At 41.8% G+C, this 26,274-nt stretch overlaps 1 protein-coding gene across 1 annotated transcript in view; it reads right to left on the minus strand.

Annotated features, from left to right (window-relative positions):
• Positions 1-753: 753 nt before the first annotated feature.
• The window catches only part of IRS2 (insulin receptor substrate 2), a 30,119-nt gene continuing 4,598 nt past the window's right edge, over positions 754-26,274 (minus strand). The window contains exon 2 of the mRNA XM_031001315.3: positions 754-3,217. Within this exon, the coding sequence (XP_030857175.3) occupies positions 3,213-3,217 (5 nt within the window). The 3' untranslated portion in view covers positions 754-3,212. The remainder of the gene's footprint in view (positions 3,218-26,274) is intronic.

Below are 26,274 nucleotides of genomic sequence, written 5' to 3' on the forward strand. Positions count from 1 at the left end.
CGAGTAGCTGGGATTACAGGCATGCGCCACCATGCCTGGCTAATTTTGTATTTTTAGTAGAGATGGGGTTTCTCCATGTTGGTCAGGCTTGTCTCGAACTCCTGACCTCAGGTGATCCGCCTGCCTCAGCCTCCCAAAGTGCTGGGATTACAGGTGTGAGCCACCACACCCGGCCGGAGGAAGCATGCTTAATGTATGCATTGGTACATCATCTTCTGTGTGCATGTCACGGAGGGAGCATTCTTGATGTACACGTTGGTGTATCTTCTGTGTGCACATCAGGAAGGGAGCACTAAGCAGAGGTGCATAAGCAGATTCTGGACTGCAGAGCTGGGGAGCGGTCCTGGTTTTACCACTCATGGACTGTGTGCTCTCACACAAGTCTCTTAGCATTTTTGTACCTCGGGCTCCTCCTCTGTAGAATGAGGATGACAGTTCCTCCTCCTAAGATTGTCATGAGCTATAAAGAAGTTAATATTTGGAATGTATTTACAATAGCATCCAGCACGTCCTAAGGACTCTGTTTTGTAGAGTACATCGAATGTTCTGTTTTGTTATGTAACACATTTACTTTTCATAAATGTTGTTATCTGGCAGGTATTTTTTGGCTTCCAGAATAAAAGTTTTAAAATTAAAAGGGGTATCCAAGTATTTTTAGGAGCCTAGTATTTCCTCACCTACTCCCAAACTCTAAAAGTAGATTGGCTTTATGTTAAACAGAGAATTCGTACAGAAAAAATCTTCAGGACTGTATTCATTTCATAAATAATGTACTTTATTTTATTGCATATGGCTATTAAGGAGGGCATCCATGATCAATACAGACTAAATACAATGCACTATTCTAGTCCAGTTTATTCTCGTCTCCAGCAGCATCACATTGACCCCTATATACAGCGTGTACAGTGGAAGACAGAGCAAGATAAGTTAAGTCTCTTGTCATATCACAATAGCAAGAAATATATTTAACATCTTGATATCCAGAAACAATACGTACCCAAAAAGAAAACACTGTTTAATAACTGTTAAAGTTTATATAGCAAAAAATATTTTAAATTTAAGGTAAGTCAGGCAAAATGTACAAAGACCCAATATACATTGTGAAGTTTTAGCAAACATAACATTTATACATTTTGGTTCCATTCTGTAAACTAAATTAAAAATGTAAATATTGCATATGCCTTTTTTTGAAATGTACAGGATAGAGGAAAATTTAGTATATTATCATCTGTGTATTTTGCTTGTTTTAGGCTGCAGTATGAACATGAACCATCTGTATAGTGTCATGACTACTCTACAGATAGAGGGCGAGTTAAATATGCGTCAATACGCTGCTTTCAGCAGGGTCCATATTCAGTCCCTATCGTACCTGGGGGGAGTTACAAAGCAAATACCACCCATTGATGCCTATTCCCAAAACTAAATAAAAACTTCAGGATGTTTTATACATCTTAATAAAGTATATCATACACTGAAATTGACCTTCCAGCTAACATTATATGGCCTATGCACTGCTGTGATGTATAATTTCAGAAAAGTAAAACCTTAAAAATGTTCAGGGAGATCACTTTACATTCAACTTTGTCTTGCAATACAATCCTCTGTTCTAAAGTTCAGCACGGAAGCAGGAAGACTTTTGCATTGCCATTAAATATATTTTTAAGACATTGAATTTTTTGGTCTTCCTCTAAAAAAGCCTCATTTTATTAATGCATTATTCTATAGTGATATATATCTATATATTTATATATATTTTTCTAAAAACAAAACAAAACCAACAACTTACATCTCCAATGAATTAGTGTAACCTCTCCATGACTATCAGAGAAGATAGGCACTGGGGAAGCCCCCACGGGAGGAGAGGTCGACAGCCCTCCGATCAAGTGTCGAGGGAGCAGAAAATGGCAGAACATTCTGCCGGTCAAGTTCAGCAGTTTTAGGTAACATCTGCGAGAACTGCCACACACTGGTATTTTCAGAATACCGAAAACATAAAACAAGGGTAGTCTTGTCCGGAATTTTTTCGACAAGTAACATGTACTGCGAGATCGCTTTTCTTCTTTTTCTTTTTCCATCAATAACATAAGGGCTGGAATGCCTCTTTTTATCAGTTTCTTTCTTTCCTTTTTTTTTTTTTTCTTTTTGTTTTTTTGTTCAGGGCAGCCTCACTGGTTGACATAATAACATTTTATTAAAGATAATACATTTTTTAAAAATCAAATCTGCCAAACCCGGACCACCCTGGAATTGCTAGCACGCCTACAGGGATTTTTGGTTACAGAAAGGCATGCCCAAGATTCAGGAGAGCAGAGACATCTGAGCTTGTAAATAGAATAAAAGGCGTTTGCAATGTGAAGTACCTACATAAACATCTACATCGAGAAGATTAAACAAGTCTGTTAAAGGTAAAAAGAGATATTCATCCCCTTCCCAAAGCCCTTCCCTCCCACCTCCCACTACCCAATACAGTTGATTTTCAAAAGTAGGTTGCTTCAGTTACATATAATAATTATTATTTAGTAATCCGTCTTCAAAGTCCAATCCCAAATTTCACTTCCATTGAGAAATGTCAGTCCCACACTGGGCTCGGTGTGGACGTAAACATCGCAGGTACCTGCACTGGAATCCAACAAGCAGCTGTCTACTTGGACCATTTCAATAAGGCCGAGGACCGCGCTCCAGACACACAGCGCAGGGGCTACTACAGGAGGTCCTGTCGGACCCCCGCCACGGAAATCCGGCTTTACCTTGAACTGAGGTAGGACTGTGGTCGTTTTGAGTGTAAGCCAGTAAATACCAGATTTTACCACTTCCATAGGTACGGGTGCACTCTCCTAGCATGCTGAGGGTTATATCTGCTTTGCCAAAAGGAAAAGAAGAAGAAATTAAGACACTGGCCACAATTTAAGAAGGCCAATGAAAACATCCAATTTTCTTGAGAATAACTTCTTCGGCTAATTTTGTTAAAACAAAACAAAACAAAACGCAAACAGCACAATGATGAATGCCCCATCCGGGAACAAGGGAAAGAGGCAGGTGACCTTGCCTTGTTGGTGCCTCATCTAACAGAGTCCACAGATGTTTCCAAACACAGTCATTGCTCAGATCCAAAAGAAAACTGCAAGCAGCTTCGGGCTGAAACAATGCTGAGCATCTTCTTTTAATGATATTCTCTGACATGTGACATCCTGGTGATAAAGCCAGACAGATCTTCACTCTGAAAAAGAAAGGAGGGAAGTTAGCAGAGACCCTCAGGAGAACAGAGCAATCTCTGGAGTTCCAGAAAGGGCCCCTTTAACCCACAGCTAGGACCTGGGTCATTTTCATAAACTGATGACCTTTGAGAAAGAAACATGTATTCATTCTGTTTTCCAGAAGTGAGTTCAGTGGGAAAACTCTGAGTTTTCCTGGAAGCAGAGCTGTTAGGTTCATGGTGAGTTGTCTAGACAGTTAGGTTCGTATTTTCAATTTAAGAAAAATATTCGCACGTGTTTTTGTGAATCATTCTGTCGAACAAGATAGAAAAAGAAGGGCCAGTTCCCAGGTTGCACTGCATGTCTGTGTGATGGAATGACCCCTGTAACTCCTTAGGCCTTGATGCTTCCTGTGTTGTGTGGGATACACAGAATCCACTTGCCTTCCTCCCAGGGCTGCAGAGATGAAAAACTATGACACACATTACAATGCTCTGTAAACTATGTTTATTCTACAAATGTGCATTATGTTATGAAAGTGGAGTAACTAATAACTCCACACTTCTGCCCTCAGAAAACTTCCAACCGCATCATCTACCTCTTTTTGAACGTGCCCAGCAATGGAAGGTTCCTGCACGGCCTCACGTGTTGTTGCATAACCCTCAACATTAGGAAAGGGTTATTTTTATCCACTCAACTTTCATATGTTCCAGTTTAAGTAATTTACCCTTTCGCTGTGCTCAGAGGGGACAGGGACTGAGGACACGTGGCCAGATCTAATTGCTTCCCAGGATGAAGGATCAAAATTCTTTAACCTTTCTCAATTTCCAGTGTTTTAGGCCTATTTTTACTTGATATATTCCTTCTTCAAGGGACAGAACAAATTGGAAGATTTGGACCTTTCACAGCGTGCTGTTTTCTTCTTTCTAAGCTTCTTGGCTTTTTAACCAAAATGACATACTGTTCATTTTCATCACTCAGCTCCATGAGGGTGAGCACTGCTTTGCTCTCAAACAGGTACATTTCCTTCCTTTGCAGATGCATTTATACCAACTGCATTTCTGGACACTCTTCTAAAATCATTTAGAATTCTGATCCTAGCCTCTTATCTTACTCCCTGACTTACTTTTTTGTGAACCAAATTCTTTTCTCTCCATCTTAAGTTTAGAGGACTGAACTCAACAAGACAGAAACTTCCAGTGTGCCCTGAAGCTGAGAGTGAGTCCCTCAAAACCACGTCTCCTTATGAACTCGAGGCACTACACGCTATAGCCCCCCCAAAACCCCAAAAGCTTTACAGAAAAAATACTTGTCAATATACAAAGTGAACATTTTAAAATTCCCTACAACGCGACATTCTGAGGCTGTTTTATCTATTTTATTTATTATTATTAGTCTTTTTTAAGACGGAGTCTTATTCTGTCACCCAGGCTGGAGTGCAGTGGCATGATCTTGGCTCACTGCAACCTTCACCTCCCAGGTTTGAGCAATTCTCGTGTCTCAGCCTCCCAAGTAGCTGGGATTACAGGTACGTGCCACCATGCCTGGCTAATTTTTGTATTTTTAGTAGAGACGGGGTTTCACCATGCTGGCCAGGCTGGTCTTGAACTCCTGACCTCAGGTAATCCACCCACTTAGGCCTCCCAAAGTGCTGGGATTACAGGCGTGGGCCACTGTGGCCGGCCTATCTTGTTACTTTTAAAAAGATTTATGTCCATTATAAATTTAATAAGTAAACAATGTTCTGCCAATGAACCTTAACAGAATTAATTTCTTCCTAAGGAAAGATCTGTCTTTGAGTTATCTGATTCGTTATTGTTGTGATTTTCAATCCCAGGAGACTTCAGTGAGAATCTAATTGTTTTATCCCCTAAAAAAAAACAGGCATTTGCTAAAACACACCTTGACTTGTAATTCACCCTAAAATGAGCTTGCATTTTGTCCCTGAGACCCTGATTTGGGAAGAATCCCATGGCCACCACAAAGCAGGTAACTGAGACTCTGCAAATCCATTGACAGAAGAATTTCTAATCAATTGCTTATCTTATTTTGACACTAACAATTAGCTAAATGTGGCTGAATTATCTCATGTTAACTCTAAGTCTGTTATTTTGAAAACAGCCAAATAAGTAAGTTCTTCAGTTTCTCAAACTTAAGCACTTTGTCATATAAATGGCGGGTAAATTATTGCTGAAAAAAATTACTTTCCATTTTCATTTGTGATTTCATGAGGCCACTGACATTTTCATTGTTTTTTTTTAGGATGCTGTATCGCTGTAAAATTCAACTCTTATCATTACATCTTTGCGAGCTCTAATTAAGTTGAACATGTAATTTTATTTTTTGGAAGTAGAATACAGTTATCAAAACGTTAATTTCTAAGCATTAGCATTATGCAAGAAAAGAGCTGATAAATGGCAAGGAAGTAATTCATCCATGCATTTATTCATGCAATGACCTTTCAACAATTTTCTTTTTTTAATTCTACTCTGGTGCAAGGCCTCACTGATAACTTGGGGGAAGATGGCTGACAAAAAAAAAAAGGAAAGGGGAAAGGGAAGGGCAAGCGGAAGAGGAAGAGGAAGGGGAAGAGGAAGGGGAAGGAAAGAAAAAAAAGGAGGGAGGAAGGGGAAGGGGAAGGAGAAGGGAGGAAGAGGAAGGGTTATTACAGGAAGATGAACCTGTTAATGGCACACTCAAAGGACACAAGAGAGCTGAGGTGAGGGAGACCAGAAACAGGATGACCACCCGCTCAGAGCCAGGCATGGGGGTGTCAGCTGTGCGGCGTTTCACACACATCTACATGCACACACGTGCACCAGAGCAAGCACAACGTGCATGTGTCTCACCTAGCCTGTCTCCTGTTAGGTTAATACAACTGCTTTCAACGGCCGCCTCCTTTCACGGTAAAGCGAGAACTGTGGTCTGGGTGTGCTCAGCGGGCACAGGCCTGTGGTTTTGCTCCTCAGTGCCCTGCCTCTCACAGACCTGCTTGCTTAGACATCCCCCCACCCCAGGAGGCTGCGGCTGATTCCAGGTGACCCTTTGGGATGCCTGGAAGCGCTCGCGGTGATTTAAACAGAATTAACCAGCAGAAACAATCCTTTGCGGAGGTGCAAAACGGCAGCGAGGAAAAGGCTGGAGCACACCTCAGATTGGACCCAGATGACTAGGACCTGCCAGCCGCAGCAGAGGGATTGGGATACAACAGAGACCTAAGAAGCATCAGTACTAAGAATTTATGGTGGAAAAAAGGGATCTGTTTTGAAACCCTAAGTATAATTTTTATTCATTTGTTAGAGAAAGAAGGTCTAAGACAGAAGCCATCTGCCTGAACTGATGTCTCAAATACCTTTTTCCAATTGAGCCGGTGGTAGAATCTTTGCCACACATACTATTAAAGGCCCCAGGCATAGGGCTAAATGATTAACACGTGCAAGGGCTCAGGAGGGCTCTCTGTAGTTCACACACAGCTTTCAGACACCAAACACCAAGAGCTGGTGCCCCTGGTTGAAACCACCACGGCAACACGATACCTGCCACCCACCTGACAGCCACCCACTCATCAGTGACACTCCCCTACCCCAGGAAGAAGAAAGCTGGAAAACACTCCATAGATTCAAACCTAGGAATGAGAGTAAACTTTTGCCTTTATATTCATTTACTTTCAAAGTAACTGAAGTTATCCCTCACCCTGAAAATCAGCCTGGTTCATCCTGACTAGGGGAAAAATACACACCAACAATTTTCTAACACTAATCATCTGACATCCTCAACCTTTAAATATGATCAAACTTCAGGCTTCCTGAAGATGAGATTCCAGCAAAAATTTATTTGTTGTATTATCTGTGTTCATTTTAGTAGAAGCAAAGAATTATTAATTTTATGGCTGTTCTACCCTGAATAGTCACTAAGAAGGAAGAGATTTTCTGAATTCATCAGCTGTAATGGCAAAACCAAAAAGAAAACAATAAGACTCACGTGTTGCTCAAGAACACAATGACAGAACACCACACACCAGTTCTGCTGCTACAGGTAATGTATATAAAAAATGTAAACTTACTGATACTCATTGAATTTGTCACATCGTTCATTACACACTGTACTACTCTGTCCCTTAGACGTTGCTTTGTAAGGAAATCCATCCACAGACGTATCCACGTAGTTATTTGAGCAAATAAAACCAACAAACAAAAACACTTTTAGCAGAGATGAGAGTTGTTCCATGTGACATGTCGTGCAGTGTATCCACTCCGCATCTCCTTTCTGCTGTCGCTTGTGACAGATGACATTCATACGTGGGATACAGTCCCCTGTGCCACTCACCATAATGCCCTGCAGATGGGCAATAATTCCTCCCCTTTTCTCCTCCACTTAAAAGAGCAATCAGAATGCAAATGAAGGAAAGAGCTGTCAGTAAAAGCTCCACCTTCAAACTGCTCAACTTGATCCCCCGAAAGACAGAAAGGAGGAAAGAAAACAAATCACTAGAAAACACTGTGATTAAGACAAGGAGGAAAGCTTCCTTGTAATATATGGAACAATGTCCCAACAATGACATGTCACACGGAACTGGGCACCATGACTGCAATCACATTACAGAAAACTGAAGTGGGCATCAAGCCTAGAACATGTTGGAAATAAGGTCAATTTGCTCCAGCCAATAAAATCAGGCAGCATTTTAGGCACACAGTCTGACTCACCAATCCTTTTTCTTCATAATTTCTCATGACAATTTGGGTTTGGACATGTTTGCCTCCAATGTTACATTTCGATGTTCAAAATCCAGGATATACACCTGGGTCGTGGTAGCTCTGCCCAGGGAGGCCCCGGTCCTCTCTGCAGAGGGGCTTACGGCCACCACGTAGGGCCCCATCGCACGGCTGTGGGACATGGGGCCTCACAGGCCTTTGGTGAGCAACACTGGACCACCCAGAGGCCAAATTCATGGAGTAGGTAAAGATGCTTTCACATTTTCAGCCATAGCTGAATTAGGAGTGTTACAAATACTGATGTACTTGACAAAATGAAACGATACACTTCTTAAAATTAAAATTTGTATTTCTAGTAGCAAATGTGATTCCGAAAGCAATGAAACCTTCCATGAGCTCAAACATATCGTACAGGTACATCTCAGCGCCCAGTTTCAGCCTTTTATGTTAAACACAGAATTACAAGGGAAAATTGACTTTTCAGTTGCAGGAGCAATTCTGAGAAAAATAAACCCGATAATTTAGTATCTCCAGACTTTACTAAAGCAAGACACTCTAAGAACATGAAAAAAAAAAAAGGTAAGGTTGGGTATGATAACAAAAGCCAGAGATTCTAGGAAAAACGGTTACTTGAACTTGTCTTTTAAATTGGAAAAAAAACTAACTTAAAAGGAAAATATGGAAGAATAAGTTCCCCATGACAAACAGGGGCAATAACTTGCTTTCCTGCTGCCCTCCTTGAGAAAGACTGAAAACATTCTTTTCTATGAGCTCATCACTTCCACTGACAATTAAAATCATTTCATTTTGAATGCTTGTTAGTAAAAAAAATTCCGAATATCAAGTTGCAACTTGATGTTAATGACACAATACAAAATAGGATGAGACAATCTAGTTGTCTCACAGGCTGGGTTTAGTAAAAGGTATCTTCCCCCTTTAACTCCTGTTTAATCCTGCACATAAGACCTGGTCTTAATCATCCAAAACTAGGAAAATCAGGCCTCCTAAACTTTTACCTACTGCACTTCAAATTCCCTCTACACATTCAACTTTCCTACACAGGAGCCTGTATAAATTTTACAGTGCACGGCTACAGCAGATTGTGTAACACAGAATGTACACAGTTCTCTTCTGAGTGTTATTGTTAAAAACCCTGCCATGTGCATGATGTGAGCTATTCGTCTATGGCAAGAATTGCCCACTGCCCCTGCAGCAGCCGCCAATGCCATACGAGAAACAGTATCGATGATTCTTCCGCACAAACACCTGAGATACAAAAAGTTCCAAGAATTGCGGGTGGATCCTTTCTTTTAAATTATGAAATGTTAGACCCTTTTTAGTTAAAACCCAGACCAGGAAGCACAAACAACTTGCTGAAGCCTCCCTGCTAGTCTGTGGAAGAACAGGGTCCTCAACTTCTCCCAGAACACTTTCCTCTCTGCTCCCCTTTGGTGACAATGAGATGGGTGGGACAGGGCAGGAGCAGAGACATCTGCAACTGTCACCTGGGGCCCCAGAGTGTCAACCTCCACAATGAACCACTAGCTCTTTATAAAACTCTCCTCGAAGGACATTAAACAGCACGCTAGCATGTCACAAGATTCAGTGAAGCCTGTGAGTCGATGAGGGTGTGCTCCACAGTTGGTCTTCCTTGCCAGCTGATGCCCAGGCCCTGCCTTCTCACCTCCCTGTCCCCAGCAGCCAGCAGCCTGCTGGTCAGGTCCTTAGTAAAGCTTATAGGTATTAAATTGAAGCGAAAACCCCATGTGGTTCATGCCATTTCTCACAGGCAGAAATGCTCAATAAAGTTTTCTAAAAGAGAACAAAGTTTTCTAAAACAGAACGAAGCTTTAGGACTGCGTGAGACCCAGAAGAAAAGAAAACCCTTTCCAGCCCACTCGGAGAGTGACGTTCTAAGCAGAGGTCAGTAAAGTAAGGCCAGATCTGGCTTGCCCGTCTCTGCAAATAAAGTTTTATTTGGGCACAGCCGTGCTCACGCATTTACATATGGCTGTTTTCACACCATAAGCAGAGTGGAGCAGCTGTGACAGAGACTGCATGCAATGAACCTAAACTCTTTACTACCTGACCTTTCACAGAATGTTTGTTAATCCTTCAAGGAGCACATGAACATGGCAACCTTTAGTAAGGAAGACAATGCGAAGAAAAACAGGCGAATTTGTCAGAAAAACACCATATATTTCCATCTGTGTGTTATACTGGGAAACTAATTGATACCCCTTTGAAAATTATCTGCAAGCTTACGTACTTTAGAAATGCAATACTGTCTACTAAAAACCACACTATCCCGTTACAGACCCTACTGAAAAAGAGGACACACATCACAAAATCATTTATGAAGCCAGCACACTTTTGGAATGAATTTCTCTTAGCTACCGCTATTCTATTTGATTTTCCATGCATAACACAAAAGTGCTCAATAAATCTAATCATTGCTAAAGACATCCTACACTAGCATTCTTCCTTTAACAGAAGTAAAGGTTTACATATGAGATCTACAATTCATTAAGGGTCCAAATCTTTTCTCTTTCTTGGATCATTGGAGAATGTGAATGTTAGCATTATGCTTCTGCCCTAAGAGTATTTGGGCCAAGTGATATAAGGTGCATTAAAATCGCAAATAGCCAATGAACGACGTAATTCTTTTCTCAGATTTAACACATGTTTATACGTATGGTTTTCTTACTCATCTAAAAAAATTTTATGTACACCATAACAATGTTTATATTGTTCATATCAGAAATTATAAAACCTAATTATATTTTTGCTACCAAATTAAGAGAATGTAGAATAATTATTTATTCACAATATATCCATCTCCAAATAGCCTGTTGTTATATATCATTTCAACTGGACCTTTTTTCTACTTTAAAAGCTTAAATAACTGTAGGTAAATCCCCCCTCCCCGGTCTATAACATCTATGTGATATAGGATTTCAGCTTTGTCTCTCCAGGGACAAATCCATCTATCTAATTTAAAAGCCTCCTAAGAATGACCATGTAGCCTTTAACTAGAGTCAAGGTTGAAGGGTCAAATCCTACTTAGTCACTGAAGCGCAGGCTCTCTTTGCAGAGATCAAAGTGCCCATTCTTCCTAATCGGCCATATCAAAAACATCCTGCTCTTCCCTGGGAGGCTAGGAACGACTCCATGCCCCCATCTCTGTACTTTAAACTACATGCCATTCCCACGACTCTCAGGATACAGGTGTGAAAGGCGCTGTGGCCACACCAGAGCCGGGTCCCCAGGGCTAGCATCTAGGAACCACTTCTTACCAGCTGGGTAATCTCTACAGCTATGTCTCTTAAGTCTGCTCCCTCTTACAAAGATGGGGGCACTACCTCTCCCATCCTGAATTCCCCAGTGGAGTCACAGGGAATCTGTCAAATGAGATTTCATGTATAAAATATATAAATAATTAATACAAAAAATACGTATGTTCTTTCATTCATAAAGAAGCACATGCTACTAGCACAACTGGCATTTTGTGGTTGGCTTCCCTTTGCTTTCTTTGTGCACCTTCAAATAATGTATACATGTAACCACATGCTGTGTTCTCAACTGCAGACTTCTTAAGACCAGGCAGCCCTGTGCTGCCAGGGAAAGACAGGCTCCTCCCACCCTTATGTTCTGGCTAATTTGTGGAGAGCCACAGTGGTGTCTCTTAGTGCATTTGTCATCACAGCTCTTCCTCGTTCAAAATTGTATTCGTGAACGATACCACGAACAACCACAACTGCAAGCAGCAAATAAACAACTGCCGAATGCACAAAAACAATGGCAAATTGCTCCTAGAAGAAAATGAACAAACTTGTTTTAATTGGACAGAAGTGGAACAGAAGTAGAATTGTTTTTCTGGGGGTAACTCTAGGCCATTTAAAGCTGCAAAGAGTGCCTTTGCCTAGCTGCTTTCTTCATGTCCTGAGGACAGGACAAAATGCCCGGGAAGGGGCCTCACATGTCTGCTACTCAGGCAGCTGCCTATAGAGAACACGAATCCCTTGCCACGTCACACATGCCAAGCACACACAATGCATCATCAACAGGCTGGACTCCGCCTGGTCCAGGCCACTGGGGGACAGCACTTCCCTTCTCTCTGCTCTATACAAACAGGTGCACTAAAATGCAGGCCGACATTTAAGTTCCTCTGCCACAAATGACAGAGATTTACATCTAACTAAAGCACTATTTATTGAAATTTCAGTAATGCAAAATGGAAAACGCCAAGTTACCAACTATATAAAGTTCATTTACTGGAGAAGCAAATAAAATAAGACAGCAGCAGCTGATCACCAGTCCTTGCCCAAGGATGTGGAGACAGAGGAAATCCACATCTTTGGCTCCTCCTCCCCACCAAGCATGTAGATATCCCAGCCTCATCCACCCTGACTCCTCCTCCCCACCAAGCATGTAGATATCCCAGCCTCATCCACCCTGATTCCGACTCCCCACCAAGCATGTAGATATCCCAGCCTCATCCACCCTGATTCCGACTCCCCACCAAGCATGTAGATATCCCAGCCTCAACCACCCTGATTCCGACTCCCCACCAAGCATGTAGATATCCCAGCCTCATCCACCCTGATTCCGACTCCCCACCAAGCATGTAGATATCCCAGCCTCAACCACCCTGATTCCGACTCCCCACCAAGCATGTAGATATCCCAGCCTCAACCACCCTGATTCCGACTCCCCACCAAGCATGTAGATATCCCAGCCTCATTCACCCTGATTCCAACTCCCCACCAAGCATGTAGATATCCCAGCCTCGTCCACCCTGACTCCGACTCCCCACCAAGCATGTAGATATCCCAGCCTCAACCACCCTGATTCCGACTCCCCACCAAGCATGTAGATATCCCAGCCTCATCCACCTTGGCTCCTCCTCCCCACCAAGCATGTAGATATCCCAGCCTCAACCACCCTGATTCCGACTCCCCACCAAGCATGTAGATATCCCAGCCTCATCCACCTTGGCTCCGACTCCCCTGCGTGTGACCCACTGGCACTGAAACAGTGCACAAGTCATATTCAGTTACTGCACTTGCCCTGTCAGCCAAAATGCCAAAGTGTCTATAAAGTTACTCAAAAACTTAAGTCTAAGCAGAGGAAACATACATTCTTTAGCCTCGGTAGAACCTAAAATGGCAAAGATCTTGTAGACATTTTCAAATGCTCATGGGCTGGGAGGAGCCTCACACACCAGAGGACCCAGATCTGTGAAATGCTTTGGTCAGGGACATGGAGGGAGGTTTGGATGAGCGGGCAGCCTAGAAACGTGGGCCCCAACTTGAAGTCCTGGAGGGTCCAGCAGGGTGCCCTGAGTCACCAGCAGTTGGATTCAGAGTGAGGACAGGCCCCTTGCTCCTGCCTCTCAGGCCCAGGGACAGAGGCCAGAGGCTGTGCAGGTCAGTGTGCACCCTGGCTCCTGTCCAGGCGGGCCACACCGGGAATGTGGCCACAAACACATCTTCTGCCCTCCCCTCCTTTCCAGCAAGGAGAAGGAGGTGTGGAAGAAGAAAATACCCAGCAACATAAAGATTCCATTTCCCAAATTGCCAGAAGTTTGGAAAGGGGAGAACTGATCAATTAATGATAAAGAAAACATTTCCTACACGAAAAGGAAGTTGGACTGTGTGGTGATTGACACAGTCACATTTCCTGGTTTTCCAAGGCTGTGCCTGAGTCCTTGAAGGCCTTTAAGAATGGATTCAAGAGAGACGTAACTTTCTAACCATCTTGTTAGTAACCAAGGTGACAAAACTCAGGATCAAGCAGATGCGTACAGAATAGACAATAGTTCCATCCTGTGTGTTACAGACTTAATGCCTTCTCTTCCCAGAGAGCATCATGCAGTGATATTCCGTTCTGGAAAATCAGCTGGACCATTTTCCTTTTTTTTTTTTTTTTTTTTTTGAGATGGAGTCTCACTCTGTTGCCCAGGCTGGAGCGCAGTGGTGCAATCTCGGCTCACTGCAACCTCTGCCTCCCGGGTTCCAGCGATTCTCCTGCCTCAGCCTCCTAAGCAGCTGGGACTACAGGCATGCGCCACCACACCTAGCTAATTTTTCTATTTTTAGTAGAGATAGGGTTTCATCATATTGGCCAGGATGGTCTCAAACTCCTGATCTTGTGATCCACCAGCCTTGGTCTCCCAAAGTGCTGGGATTACAGGCGTGAGCCACCGTGCCTGGCCCAGCGTGACCATTTAAACATTTCCAGTTACATGATTTTGTAATATTCAATACATATGAAATTTCTATAAAATAATTGTTATTTCCCTCATTTTGCTTAGAGAATGATGGACCATTTTACAAATTCTACTTGGAATAACTAGCAACACAGTTCAAGCAGCTAATTCAAGAATTAGGTCCTCTTTCACCATTAGTTTTCTACATATTTCAGGAAAACTAAGTCAAATGGAGCCTAAATGCTGAAGATAGACCTAAATGCTCAACCACATTTTTAAAATTATGCAGGCTATAAATAACTGCACACAGTTGGCTGGAGCCCATTTATTAAACGTGCACTTTCCTCACCAGCAGGCTAAGAGCACATCAGGGCACCCGTACGCACCTAGCCCTCACCTTCCCCAAGCTCTTACGCCCTCAGCAAAACCCATGCCCTTGGCTCTTTCCTGTGAAGCCAGGATCTCTATGAAACAAATGGAATAATACATTTTCTGCACATTTTTTTCTAACTTCTATAATTTTCATTTCCAAATTAGCTGAAGAGTGAAATTGATTTGTTTGATAAGCCGATGGTTAGCAGGTCCTACAGTTAACCATAATGCACGGGGCATCCCGCCTCAAGGCAGAGTTCGAAATAAGCGGATTCAGCTTTTAGTCTGTCAGAGGGAAAGACCTTGTCTTTTTTTTTTAAATGACGGCTGTGTGTTACCAGAAGATACAGAATCAGGCTAGAGCCAGGCCCGCCAGGACCACATCCTCTCTCTACAGACTGGGAAAGTTTCTCCAACAGCAGGAGCCAGGCTCAACGGCGGGGCAGGCATATACATGGCCTACCATCTTCAGGCCTCAGATTTTCCATTAAAAAACAGGGATAACAACAAGATCCAACCCTACACATAGGTTATTGGGATTCAATACCATTTTTAAATGTCTTATGAATTATAAGGTACGCTACAAACGTTAAGTTTTTAGAATAAGGCATGTCATTCCATGATTACAAACTTGTGCTTTTGTTTTGCAGTTTATCCTGTAAGCACGTCCCAGTAGTTTCCCCAACCTCAATGGTATCTCAGTGTCTTCATTCCACTAGATCACTTCTAGGTCTTTTCAAATTTTATATACTTTTGAGGAAGAAATTCGAGTTGACGTATACTCTACCAAGTAACCACCACCACCCCGGGATACCACCACCATGATGATGGGATTGATGGCTACAGTATGAAAGTTTTTAAAAGCTCTGCGTATTATTGTTCCCAAGAACTCTATCTCCCTCACACACTGTGACATGTGAGCTAACATCAGTAGCACGGCTGGCCGGGCTCAATTCCTCCTGGTCCCTTACTACCTCTTTCTCTTCACTTTCTCCTTTGAGCCTTAGCTCTCCATGCCAGCCACACTGGCCTCCTTCCTGTTCTGGAACATACCGGGCAACCTGCTGCCCCAGAGCCTTTGCACTGCTGTTCATCCCCTTTGCCTACTTGGATTCCTCCCTTAACATCCATAAGACCCGCTTCCCCTGACCTTCAGGTTGCTTGGCTCAAATTTCCTTTCCCCCCTCTCCCTTCCCTGCTTCATTGCTACAGCATTTCACCACCTGTAGTGCTCCATCTCCTAAATGCACATCCAAATTAAGTTTACTTCCTAGGTTGCAAAGGCAGACAGCTCACTGAAGACTCGCCCACTTTCTGTTATTCTTTTTAGCTTGAAAAACCAAATCTGTTTCTCTCTAGCCTATTCTTTCATATTGCTCAAATGGATGAAGTATTTTTGAGATAGTCTATGTGCAACAATTGTCATCTTTGTAATGAAAACACGCAGAAATTTAAGTTTGAATACATTTAAAAACTAAAGGGAGATCTCACCATTTTTGCCATCGTCCTTTCTGCCCCCAACTTTCTACCTTTCTCAAGCAACCCATAAGTAAAGTTCCTATTTTTCTTTTTTTCTGAAAACTGTAAAAGGTGGCAAAAGGTGAGAATGGGAGGAGACTCATCTGTGACTAACTCCCCCATCAGCCTCACGGGTGGGTGACTTGGAGCTCCCCAACCCAATGGGACTTCCTTCTTTCGCCTACACTGGCCACCACCATGGAGGGCAGGGAGGCCAAGAGTGGGAAGCAGCCCTTTGAGCCGGTGGGGGCTGTGGTTGGCAGGAATGGAGGGGGCTTTCCTGAACAGGCTAGGGATGCCTATAGAAAGAATGTGATCAATACTCTTAACGCAGCCTTTGGGGCTGCCTACAAAAAGGAGCCAAGAAACCTGACAATGGGGAAGTTTCTGGAATACTACCATTTACAACAAAGACTGAGCACAGAATGAAATACCAGGAGAGCTTGGAGGCAAGGCCGCCAAGAGCTCAGGGCAAGCTGACATCTAGGAATTGGGATAGCAGCAGAATCAAAGGTACTATTTTTCAGAGAAGAAAACTTACAAACACTACCTCATCTGATGCACCCCAGGTTCACGCAGGGGTGAAGGGGTGAAACATCTGAGTGGTCCCAGCTGTGAATGGGACCAGTACTGTGAATGTTCCAGCAAGGATATCCACAGTCGCAGCAGAGACATCCCGTGAAACATCCCATTCTCTGTGCTCAGCCAAGATTGCCTGCGGGGTGGACACTTATGAAAAGGATCAGAGGGGCTGCCCAGAAAATGGTGCACGGTGGGATGCTGCCAAGTTGACTCTGAAGGCACTTAGGGAACAGAGGCCAGGCTTCACATTTCTTCTGCATCTCCCAGGACATCTACTCTTGTGCTGACACACGCTGAACTCTCAATACATTGATTGGCTTAAAATATCAACTGTGTTCTGTCTTTTGGAAATGGCTGAAGACCCAGTGATTCTAAACAGCCCAGTGAACCTGGACAGATCAAGACTCACACAGATGAATGTGTATCACCCAGACTTGTTCTAAGAACTTCATTAAATGCTCCCTGCTGGGAAAACTTGGACATTTCATTGCAGCGATTATTTCATCTGGAACTAGGAACACTGATAAGCTAAGCTGCAAGTAACAGTAAGACGGCAAACTGAACCAAGGTGTGTCCTTTCTACTGGACCACTGAAACTTTCATCTGTCCCCAAACACCAAAATGCCCTTACATGTAGAAGCTATAAAACCTTTAGGAGAAAATTCTCATTTAAAAAACTTGTCAGAACAAACAATCTCAACAATGTCTTTGCATCAGTGAATGCAAATTCATGGATGTTTATATCTAAAAGGGTTTTGTGTAGCCTTTGTATCTAGTATTTTCATGCAGTTCAATATTAATATTTTAATTTTTTCTCTTTTGCTTTCTCACCCAGCTAAATTAAAGTTAGTTTTCTGAAACTGACTGCAATTAAAATAAATTTACAATCCTGGATTTATAATACTTTAAAAGAGAAAAAGAGATTTGGTACTTTTGCAACTAATACATTTCGCTAAAGCATACTCAAATATACTTTCAGTTGAACTATACATTTAGTAGATGTCTACTTGACAACATAACAGAAGTTATTTGTACAAGTCTCAGCACACTCACTTGATATATAGAACTGGAAGAGGGTATGGGTAGCTTATGGATTTGTTTTCAGTTTCATTTGCGTATGTAAAATGTTATTTTAGGTTGCTTTTATGCAGGAAGACAATAAAAAGTGAATACCTACTATCATACCAGAATAAAACTGAAGCAAAGCACTTTAGTAATTTATTTTTTTTAAATGCACCAAAGGTGTGGGGTGAGAAACTGACCACAAGACTCTACTTTTCCAGGAATTTCTGCTGTGTGGGAAGTTCAGAAGCCCTGCAATGTCCACAGTAAACTAGGGTCCCAGTACCTCCATTTCTGACCTCTTCAAACAAAAACAGTCTCTGCTCAGTACACTCTAATCCACGACTTGCTTAATCCTGCTTATTGCGTGGAGTTTCTAAAGGATTATGTGCATGGTTTTTAAATTTAGTAAAGAAATTCTGGCCTATTTCCAAAACTTTTCTCCCTGCTTCACAATTCCCCTTATTTATCCATCCATCTGGGTATGGGAAGTCCCGAACAAAGAAAGGAGGGCAGAGAGGCTCCCCCGGCATGCGCTGGGCCCAGGCAGCGCAGGGCAGTCATGGGTGAGGGTGGCCACTGAGACGATGGGATCGAGGGCGGCTTCTGCCGCAGACCCGGGAATTCACGGGGTCAGATGGTCCCTGACTTCAGTCCCTATTTTCGGTGGTTCATAGCATGGAGCGGTGCAGGTAGGTGCACGCTCTTCCCAGGTCCTCTGCAGAAGGCAAAAGTTCCCAGAGGCACCCAAACCTTGCTGGGGAAAAGGCTTCTGGCCGATTCATGAAGACCCCCAGACCACACGTCTGCATCAGTTTTCCTGACTAAATTGGTGGGTGCTCAACAAACCCATCACTGCAACACAGGGCGCTCCGAACATGGCTTTCTTCTTAACCTGGAAGAAGGTCCATAACTCCATTCGCCCGGATAGCAAAACTGCTTTCCTGCTTTGCTCATCCAGCCAGGTCTCCAATCTCACCTGCTGTTTGGTGGGTGACGGGGCTCACCGTTGGGGGTGCTGGCCAGGAAGGAGGTACTGTCTCTTGATGCTGAGGGGCCTGACAGCTCACACAAAGCAAACACTGCACTGCCCACAAGAGTTCCAGGCCACAGATTTGCCTATTACATTTTTTAAAGTGTGAATATCTTAAGAATTTTTATGTGTTTGCTAAAGTGTTTCTTTCTGCTTTTGAAAGTGAGGTTATACCCATGTCATTAGAATAATGGCAGCTTCTGTGAAATTAAATTTGTATGAAAACTATTTATCTTCATATAAAAATCCAGCTAAATGATTTTTTTCCTGAGAATTAAAAAAAAAAGAAAAAAACAAGGGCTGTTAAAAATAAAAAGGCACTGACAAAATACTCAATTCCCCAGAAGATAACCACCTAGCAACAACTGATTAGTTAGTTATTGGTCCTTAGGCAAATTCTAAATTGATTAGTTTTCAAATAAACTCACTAAATAGGTTAATGACTCATTTCTTAGAAAAATGTTAATGGACTTATTTATCCATAATGGGGAATATATGATATTTCACTTACAGAACAAGCACCTGTCTTAGAGACACAGAGAGCAGTGACCGAACACACCCACTGACTCATCAATCACTGTGTCACCGCCCAGGCTGAACCTGTTACACAGAGCCGCCTTCAATTCTGCTAGATAATCTAGGCCTTTAGATTTCACTGGGGGTCTTCATGAAACAATAACTTTGTTTCCTTTTCTTTGACAAAGTAAATACATGACCTTAAATATTTGCCAAATCTTCTCCCCACTCAGTAAACACCATCCACATAGTCATGAACAGCCATATTTCTCTGATTTATAACGTGTTTCTTCATTAAGGAATTCTGCATTCTCTATTTCTGGCTTTCAGGGTTTCTTTTAGTCTATGGATGAAGAAAGTTACTAAAATGTTCCAAAGTAAAAAGACTAATATCATTTCTACAAATACTAAGTTGTTCTAAAGAGCATACGCTGTATCCTGGGAGAAAGTTATTCATCAAGATACAAAGAACCAACTGAGATGTGTCATTGTTTGTATCACATTCTCCTACTCTTTCTTGATGATATCTACAAACAACTCTACCACTAATTGAATCAGTGACCTTGACTAAGACTCCGGACCTCACACAGCCTGTTTTCACAACCTTAAATAACTAAGTTACATTCTATCAACGGTTCTCAACTCTTCCTTCTCAGAACACCCTTGTATATTTTTTTTGTATTGTCACCACCTGAGTTGCAAGAGTTTTAATGTATTTGATGGTGGCGGTCGTGGGGAGGTATCTTACCAAGTATCATATACAGTTTGCTTTACCAAGAGGTAATGAAAGACAGCCAGAGGAATCTAAGTTTTCCACTTTGTTGACACATCTAGAGGTCCAGGAAGCATGACTGGAGTCCCCAGAACAGATCCATCACCAACTTGATTGTCAACTTTAAAATTCACTAGTAACATCACAGCCTTGAAAATAGTATCAAATACTAAACTCTCCAAACCGGTGGATGTAAAAACTGATTACAATAAATAGAGCGCTTTCCTACCAGCCTTCCTCCTCAATGGTCCCCATTTTTCTTTGAATTGATACCCAGTGGAAGAAAAAGGGGGGGGATTAACTATCACTCCAGCAAAATATTAACTTAAATGTTGCTTGAGGTGAGGGTCTAGAATAAAATCCGAATGTAATTATTGCATATGAGCTTCCCAAGCAGACAATATGACATTAGAGAACTGGGCTAGGGATACTAAGATGTTATGAGGTTGAACCTGACACTCCTTCTCCTTTTGCCTCAGAAATCTGGAGCAAGTCATCCAGCCTCCTGGAGCATGACTGGATGAGATATTATGGAACCACACACATACATACACACACACACACACACACACACACACACACACACACACACACACACCAGCCCCAAATATATGTTGCTGGAAAACCTGATACTCTTCAAAATGAATATTAAAAGATCCAGCATTAGGCCGGGCGCAGTGGCTTATGCCTGCAATCCCAGCACTTTGAGAGGCTGAGGCGGGAAGATCACGGGGTCAAGAGATCGAGACCAGCCTGGCTAACACGGTGAAACCCCATCTCTACTAAAAATACAAAAAATTAGCAGGGCATGGTGGCATGCACCTCTAGTCCCAGCTACTCAGGAGGCGGAGGCAGGAGAATCGCTTGAACCCGGGAGGTGGAGGTTGCAGTGAGCCGAGATCACACCACTGCACTCCAGACTGAGTGATAGAGCGAGACTCCGTCTCAAAAAAAAAACAAAAAAACAAAAAAACAAAAAAACCCCCAGCATTTACAGGGTGCAATGCATGTGATCACTTATCTTTAAAAAATATATCGTGAGTCAAAATATTTGATCAAATATTCCAAATTTCAGTAAAAACACAGTAAGCAAGGAATATTTTATAAACCTTATTTGTGTATATAGATATCATATATGACATAAGAAAACTGGACAGAGTTTCCAAGGCTTCGCCTTTACCCATTCAAGTTTTACAGTATCTTTGGACACATAAAAGTGACTCTATACAAACTTAGTATTTTTCTAGTCTAATAGAAAATTAATCAGAACCACCAAATTGACTATTTTATCATTTGTAAACATGTAACCTATAAGTTTTAATCCAATCTATTTCAGAATTCTTATGTAATGAATTCACTTAAGTAATAAAGCTATAACACACAGAAGTATCTTGCATTATTTGCACCTACAGAGCAAAATGTTGGTACACAACATACACTCCAACTCTTTCTACACTAACCTTCACCCATGCATTGTATTTTAGCACCCAGTTAATGTAAGTCTCTGTAGCTATCTTGAAAGAAATTGAAATCAGTAGCAATCATCAACCCCATCATCTCCTCCATGCCAAATGATGACTTTACTAGTTTTCTTCAGAAAAGTCTAGCACTGAACTCTGTGTACAATAATCTACCTTAAATGAGTCAGAATAACCACTGCAATCTTGAAGAACCCACTCAAACTAAATATAGAAAGAGTATCCCTATCTAAACTTGGACAGCATTCTTTTCACAAAAATCATGATCTGACAGTTAATATGTTTATAACCAATACTTTTGGACATTCAGAAAATTTTGCTTTCATTTGTTCATTAAAACGCCAACATTAAAATGTTTTGTTCATCTTGTATAGAAATATACATTCTGCTGTCATCCGTACTAGAGAAATGAAACAGACCATCCACCTGCATTACAGCTGTCCAAATGCAGGATGGGGGGCGGGGGGCACAGCACTTTGCTTCACCCAGTGTTTTCCTCTTTCTACTTGGCAATGCAGATGAAAGAATAAAGTTACATTTTCCCTTAAGTTTATAAGGCAAAATGGGAACACTTGATTCTGTGCTACTCCCCCTAGAAAAAAACCAAAACAAACAAACAAAAACCCTTTCTACTTGCCAAATCTGATACCAAAATTCGCTCTCAGAACTATGCTTCTAAAGAAAATGCATTAGTGGGAATTTTAACAGAAAACCCATTATACTCATGCTGTTACTAAAACTTTTCCAAGTTCTTCTCTTCAGAAAAAAGAGCCTCATTTTAAATACTCATACTTCTAAAGAAAATAAAATATCAATTCTCTACTAAGATTCCTTTTTGGGTGGTAGAAAAACAAAAGAATCACACCTTTTCCTACTATGTTTGATAAGTACAGTGCTACCATCAAAACTGCAGGAATGACCACCCTCATTAAATCAACCCCAAAGAATGAACCCCCAGACTAAACAATGAGTAGTCAAACAACCTCAGGGTTCTGTTTTTCTTTCAATGCATTCGGCATTAAGAGGCGATTTTTAAAATGCATATTCTAATTATACATTTTCATCTTGTCAACATCTCTTAATATAAAAACAAGTCATAAAAGGTAATCAGAAGTTCAGTCTTAATGTAGTTTCAGGATTACCATACTGTTTTCCCTAATTGTTACTTTACTATGTAATTTAGAACACCACTTTGTTACAATCTGTTCATAAATATCTATGAACAGATCTTAAGTAACATAAAGGGGGAAAACAATGGCTCTTGGGAGCCTGGAGCGGAACTAGCAATAAGCAGTAAAGGTAAGCAATTTTTAAGGTGCTGGCTCCATTTTCAGACTATGCTGTTACTGTTTGTTTCAATTTAAGAGTACCCATTTACAAAAGTGTCTTTCCTGTATACATTCATGGTTTCAAAGCAATAAGTATCAACAACTGGATTTATTAGCATCTTCCTTTAGAAGAGCTTAAAACACTCTTGATGTTTATGACCTCATTTACCTTCCAGCGGCCTTGTGACACAGAAAGGGGAGGATTATAATTACCCCCATTTTACAGACAGGGAAAGTGAGAAGGCAGGATTAAGTGGCTCTCCCATAGACACACAATGACTCATTAAGATCAGCAACTAGAAACCTGGTTTCCTGATTCCTGGTTTAGTGTTCCACATACTATGCTTCCTTCTATGAAGTACTATTTTTGTAAAGGTTTCTCTTTCAATAAAGGAAACAGAACAAGTCATGTGACTTTCATTCACGAAAGCCCGTGTGTGTTTTCATTAGCACCTTAGTTGTCTGCTCCTGCGAATAGGGCAGCAGCAGTGCACGCTATTATCTTATTATGGCCAGAGCCAGCCAACTAAAGCAAACTAGCACCCGCCACAGCAAACAGAAAGCTTGTGTGGTTTGTCAATCACCTCACTGGATTTCTGAATTTAGGAAAATTCTCTGCTTTACGACTTCAAAAGGCAAAACTTTTCAACATAAATCGTGATTTTATTGTCCCTTTGGAAACATATCTCTTATCATTCTTTCCCCTTAAGAAATGATAATCCTTTTATTCAACAAAATTTAAATATGGATACTTTCAGTAGTAATTCTGATCTAATCTGTCTTATACATACATACATATATATACGCCAATTTTAGAATAAAATCCCTAAAATCACTAAAAAGGAATACTAAAACAGCAAATTTTATGGCATTCATCAATCTACCATCCTAACACAAAAACACATAAAGTTAATTTTAAAAATCAGTTTTAAAGCACAGGAAATTCAGTAGCGTCTTTCCAATTCCCAAACAACAACGAAACCTAACAAATTGGTTAGAGTTTTCCACATGCACACACACCAAAAACACATGATAAGTAACCTTAACCTGCCCTCAAATAAGATGCATAATTTAGAGTTTGCTCTGGACTAATAAAAACAGATGTACCTGAGATATACTTTTTAACTGGCTCTTGCATTGAAAGCCCACCCCCATTCACGATTCTATTGTAAACAAGTGCCAGACATGGCTGGAACCTTACCTCTCTGCTATCACTTATGCAAATACCAAACATTACCCATATAACCCCCAAATTATTCTGCATCAGCATCACTAACGAGGTCTTCCCATGCAGAACAGGAAGAGCTCAGGGTGGAAACGCAGGCCACTTCTAAGAGCCAGGCAGGGCAGGGGGCCGCCCAGGAAGTGCTTTCTCTATTTCATCTTCAAAAAAACGCTTTGCAAGTCGGCCTTCTACAAATCATTTCCTCAAAGGACACTGATCTACTGTGAACTCTGTATTTATGAGCGTCCCAAACAAATTTCTAGTGCATGTATGAGTTAAATAAAAGTGGATATTTATCCCAAGTTCCTAAATGTTTTCTTTCTGTCTCAACGGACCACAACTTTGGTGCTATGTGGACTAAGGTGACACTAGCCTTTCCTATTCTGCTGTTCTCTGTGTTCAACTTACTTTACTAGAAACCCAATGGGCAGATATTTCTTTTTTTTTTAAATGTCGTTGGGCATGGTGGACTGACTGCAGTTGTCTATTTTGATTTAAAAGAGTCCTTTTACTTCTTAGAAGAGGGTTCATCATGATACCCACACAAACTTCGGACAAACAGCAGCCCCAATGATCTCTCATCTTTGTTCAGCAGCTACAGAACACAGGCTTCTGTCTGGACTTCAGAATCAAGAATCCTATGGGCCGAAAGGAATTTTACGCAGGTGGGAAATCTTAAACGAAAGCTCAATCCAGTCTCTAAATAAACTTATCTCTTAGAGTTCAACATTTTCACTAGCCTGAAAAGGGCATTATTTCCTATTTGGACCCCAATTCAGAATGTATCAGCTTCATCAGAAACGCCTTGCGTCCCTCCAGGCCTGGAGGCACAAATTCCAGCTTATGGCGCCTGCTATGGCAGAGCCCACTGCTGGGGCCCCAGCTCCACCCAGTCCAGGTTTGTCCCACCAGCTCCACTGAAAGCAGGAAAAGGTGTTATGTTCTTGGCTGTTTTCTGATTAGAATCAGATTCGGGCAAGATGTAATTTACTTTCATGTTCACTCTAGCATATACCCATTTGTGCAGACCATAAATATGTGTGTTTTTCCCCACTCAATTATACTGCTGCTGCTGCTGCTGTGTTTATAATGGTCTGTGTCTTATAAGGCAGCTAATCCTTCAACTTTCTGACACACTAGCAATAGTGTATAAGTAACTCCAACCAAAGTGACCTTCAGCTGAGAATCACTGTTCACAGGATACATTCTGGCGACTTCCAATGATTTAATTGGATGCTGAAGCACCACACTCCTGATAATTCTCTGTGACTCTTTTCATCTTCTAGCATACGGTTTTAATACAGGAAATAGCTTTTCTCTATTACACTAGAATAACAGGGAGTTCACCCCACAGCTATAATTTGAAATCCCATGGACCGACAGTCCTAAGTATACTATAAAACGATACTGGATTTAGATAGCACTAAACTGGTCTATTTAAGAACAAAAGGCTGTGAATCTCCAGCCCACCTTGATCCTCATCTCATGACCCTTGAAGACTGTTTACACCTTAGGCTCACATCTAATCCAGCATCCAAATTTTACTATATGTTTCACTGTTCCCACAAAGCCTCTATCCTGCTAGGAACCCTACAAAGAAAACAGCTACAAAATTAAATAAAGTCTCCCGAATTGAGCATTCCCCTTTCCCTCTCATCTCCCCGACCCCAAACACCATTCAAAGTTTAGACAGCCAGAATGCACCACCAGCTGCATTCTGCATCAGCTCTCTTTCCTCATGGATATTTGATCAGAACGGGAAGAACAATACCAGGCACCCTCCTATCCAATTGTTCTTGAGAAGACCTGTGTTTTTTGTCTTTCCCTTGTTTTCGCCAAAGCACTGATTGTAAATCCTGGCTGCACATTCAAATCACCTGGACAACTCTGAAAAATGTCCGTCCCTGCCTCCTAGCCATCTCATGTTTCACTTCAATGGGTCTGGGGTGAGGCCCAACAGGTAATTTTTCAATCCTCCCCAGGTGAGTCTCACCTGGGGCAGGGTCCTCACAGGGTGGTCCCCCGGCCAGCAGCATCGGCATTATGCGGAGACTCACTAGAAATGCACAGCCTGGGCCGCGCCCCAAAGCTACAGCATCGGAAACTGCGGGGTTAACACAGGCCAGAGATCCATGTTTCAGCAAAGCCTCCAGGTAACTCCCACGTATGCTCAAGTTGAACACCACTGCATTAGGCTGTGTGCAGCCTTACCGTTTCACCCCTTCAGAGAAAAACAATGCCTCTGATGGAAAAGCTCCCACAGTTTATGTG

This window comes from Gorilla gorilla, chromosome 14 (genome assembly GCF_029281585.2).
Source record: "Gorilla gorilla gorilla isolate KB3781 chromosome 14, NHGRI_mGorGor1-v2.1_pri, whole genome shotgun sequence".
NCBI lineage: Eukaryota > Metazoa > Chordata > Mammalia > Primates > Hominidae > Gorilla > Gorilla gorilla.